We start from the raw sequence: 4,012 nt of genomic DNA on the forward strand, positions 1-4,012 counted from the left end.
AGCTAGGAAGGTGGAGCTGTGCAAAAAGGGGAAATTAACATGCCCCATATAGCCATCCTTGCAGCAGGCTGGGAACACCCCTACATGGCCAGTGGCCCAGAACTTCCCTTGGGAGATGGCACTCACCTGTGATGTAGCACAGCCTTCCCTCAGCAGAGGCCCTAGGAGGACATGGCTTGGAAGAGGGACCCACTCAGAAATCCCAGGGACCATAAGCAAATACAAGGACTTGTGGGTCAGTGCCAGAGACAGTCTGTGGCAAGACTGAACTGAAGGTGTAGACTCTTGCAACAGCCTTAAATCTCCAGAAACACCTGGGAGGTTTGATTATTAAAGCTGCCCTCCCTCCCTATCTGCTCAGATACATGTGCCAAATTCAGGGCAGACAACACACCCAAACTTTGTGCACCAATTGGAACCCCACAAGAATCAGACCACCACACACCACAAAGACAAAGTTGGGGAGAACTAGCTTGAGGGGAATAGGTGGCACACGGATGCCACCTGCTGGTTAGTTAGAGAAAGTGTATGCCACCAAGCTGTAGATCTGACAAATTAGAGGTTAGTCTTTGAATTAGCCTACGTATCTTAAAAGAGCCCTATCAAGTTAAGCAAATGCCAAGATGCCAAAAACAACAGAAAATTTTAAAGTGTATGAGAAAACCAGATGATATGGATAACCCAAACCCAAACACCCAAATCCAAAGATCAGAGAAGACACAGTACTTGGAGCAATTAAACAAAGAACTAAAGACAAACAATGAGAGCATGGCACAGGATATAAAGAACATGAAGAGCTCGATGTGAGCGTGTACCTGGAACATGCAGAGGCATTTTATATGTAGATATATATGAGACAAGTGATGACTGGTGAAAAGAAGCCTTTGGGTCCTTAAAGGACTAAGAAGAAAGAGAATTTAAGGCACCACTGGCAGACAAGTTATTAGAAGTGTTTAGCGCTAGGTCTTCCGGAACAAGTGCTTTCCTGTTTTGTGGTCCAGGCTGAACCTCCTCAGTCCCCGTAGGCGGTGGGTCCATAGTACCGCTCAAGATGGAAGTGAATCCTCTCAAACAGGAGCACCTCTTGGCGCTGAAAGGTTTGAGAGCCGCGCTCTAGAATGGAATGGATACCTGGTACATCACTCTTTCTGATCAGTGCTCGTGCAATCACCAGACAGAATTTAACCGCAGGAGCTGATGTGCGGACTGTTCTCGTGATGCGGTTGACTAAGCCTACTTTATTCACCAATATTCCAGTGACTTGTGAAGAAAAAGACTTACCTGGAGATCTCTTTAACCAACTCATGAGAGATGATCCTTCGACTGTTAATGGTGCAGAAATTTTAATGTTGGGAGAAATGTTGACTTTACCACAGAATTTCGGGAACATATTTTTGGGAGAGACCTTTTCCAGTTATATCAGCGTTCATAATGATAGCAACCAAGTTGTAAAGGATATATTGGTAAAAGCTGATCTTCAGACAAGTTCTCAGCTTTTAAATCTTTCAGCCTCCAATGCTGCAGTGGCTGAACTTAAACCTGATTGTTGTATTGATGATGTAATACATCATGAAGTAAAGGAAATTGGAACACACATCTTGGTGTGTGCAGTGAGTTATACAACTCAAAGTGGAGAAAAAATGTATTTTAGAAAGTTCTTCAAATTTCAGGTTCTCAAACCATTGGATGTGAAAACCAAATTTTACAATGCAGAGAGTGACCTCAGTTCTGTGACTGATGAAGTATTTCTCGAAGCCCAGATTCAGAATATTACAACCTCACCCATGTTTATGGAGAAGGTTTCATTGGAGCCATCTATAATGTACAATGTAGCAGAACTAAATTCTGTGGACCAAGCTGGAGAATGTGCGTCTACATTTGGATCAAGAGCCTATTTTCAACCAATGGATACCCGCCAGTACTTATACTGCCTAAAGCCCAAGAAAGAGTTTGCAGAAAAGGCAGGCATCATTAAGGGAGTAACTGTAATTGGAAAATTGGATATAGTATGGAAAACAAATCTGGGTGAAAGAGGAAGGTTACAGACCAGCCAACTTCAAAGAATGGCTCCAGGTTATGGAGATGTTAGATTATCTTTGGAGGCAATCCCAGATATCGTAAACCTAGAAGAACCTTTTCATATTACCTGTAAAATAACAAACTGCAGCAGTGAAAGGACTATGGATCTTGTTTTGGAGATGTGCAATACCAATTCCATCCACTGGTGTGGCGTTTCAGGAAGACAGCATGGAAAGCTACATCCAAGTTCCTCTCTCTGCCTTGCCCTTACTCTGCTGTCTTCAGTACAGGGACTGCAAAGTGTTTCCGGCTTAAGACTGACAGACACTTTCCTAAAGAGAACATACGAATATGATGACATTGCACAAGTCTGTGTGGTATCTTCGGCCACTAAAGTGGAAAGCTGAAGAAAATTTCCAATGTTATGTTTTCCATTTAGTTTCTTCGAACTGCTTTCTATATTTTTGTCAGCTTTGTTAAATGATCAATTTAACGGCAAAAATAAGTATGTATTATTTATATCTTTCCTGTAAAACTGATTTCTTTAAAATATTAAATATTTGTTTTAAAAAGGATCTTCTGATTTTATCTTATGAGTTATATGCTAAATGAACATTTGTGTATTTCCTGTACATCTCATTTTGTTCCATGTTAGATGACTATTGAACTTTGTTCTCCAAAAGTTCTACACTTAAGACCATTTTTATCAAGCAAGCATCTAGAACAGAGGTCAGCAAACGTTTTCCATAAAAGCTAGAAAGAAAATAATTTACACTTTGTGGGCTGTATCGTGTCTATAATAACTGCTCAACTCTGCAACTGTGGTATAAAAAAAGGGCATAGACAATTGTAAATGAAAAAACATAGATGTATTAAAAAAACAGGCCAGCTGGTTTTCTGGTTTGCTGATGCCAATCTAGAAGATAGCTGTTTCTTAGAAATTTAGAATTTTCATAATAATTAATTACCCCCAGCTTTTTTTCTAGGTCCTCAGTCAACAGAAAAAATGTGTAAAATATTTGGGTTAGTATTCCTGTAAACTGGTATTTGCTAACACAATGTCGGATGAGCTTTTCTAATCATTTTCAAAATCATTGTATTTTGACTGTAGTGGTATGTATGTGTGCTTGTTGATACACACAAAGAAAAGTTTGTTACTAGACAGCAGATCAGAATTGGTTTCGTTTCTTAGGTTGTTGATTACTCAGTTAACTTCTAATTAAGTAGACTAATAATTTTTCTCATTCTAAGCCAAAAGTTCCTTTTGTTGGTTTGGTTTGGTTTTGTTGCCATTGAAAAATAAAGCCACTCCTTTTCATAAGGCACATTTAAAGAATTCTCCGCTTATGGTATTTGATCTTGAACTCTAAATCATGTATTAATGTAGTAAAACTCTCTGCATGTAATCAAACTTATTTACTTACATCATGAACAAAACAGTGACAAACTTAAGGCTGTAAACAATTTTGGAACATGAATGTAATAAAAGGTTAGAATATTTTGTCAGGGAAACAAAAGCTTATGTTGTTAAATAGAAGCTATCCTATTTTAGTAAGCTGAAATTTAAGACTGTATACATAGTTTCTTAAATTAAGAGTACATTAAGTCAGAACCTAAGATGGCAGCTAGGTGAAACAGAGCAAAAAAAAACACCTCCATGAAAAATACTAGACAAAAACCAGAAAGTGACCCAGAACACCAATTCCAGCGATGCACCAGCTGGACAAGGTCTGCTAAAACCACGGGGACCATGCACTTGGTGAAACTGGGAGTCTGCATTCTGAAACGAGTGAGTAAGCTGGCTGAAAGTCCCGTGGCCACGCTGTGGTGTGGGGAAACTGCAGGCTGGCATTTGGAAACTGACTAGTTGTTTAAAAAAAAAAAAAAAAACCCAGGAGCGACTGCAGTTACAATGGCGAGAACCGCACAGTGAAGCACGGCAGGAGCGGGCTGTGCCAACCTCTCAGTGTCTGGCGTGGAGGATAGACTGCTG

General features: G+C 39.9%; 1 protein-coding gene across 1 annotated transcript; it reads left to right on the forward strand.

Moving 5' to 3' along the window:
• The first annotated feature begins 1,045 nt into the window (after window positions 1–1,045).
• On the forward strand, window positions 1,046–2,460 carry LOC119523021 (trafficking protein particle complex subunit 13-like). The gene has a single exon (XM_037821771.1). It carries the CDS (start codon window positions 1,119–1,121, stop codon window positions 2,424–2,426), a length of 1,308 nt encoding a protein of 435 aa, XP_037677699.1. The 5' UTR covers window positions 1,046–1,118; the 3' UTR covers window positions 2,427–2,460.
• Window positions 2,461–4,012: the final 1,552 nt, after the last annotated feature.

Source organism: Choloepus didactylus, chromosome X (assembly GCF_015220235.1).
Source record: "Choloepus didactylus isolate mChoDid1 chromosome X, mChoDid1.pri, whole genome shotgun sequence".
In the NCBI taxonomy this organism is placed as follows: Eukaryota; Metazoa; Chordata; class Mammalia; order Pilosa; family Megalonychidae; genus Choloepus; species Choloepus didactylus.

Excerpts from the sequence above, each read along its gene's own strand:
- LOC119523021 (XM_037821771.1), top strand. The coding sequence starts at position 1,119 with ATGGAATGGATACCTGGTACATCACTCTTTCTGATCAGTGCTCGTGCA.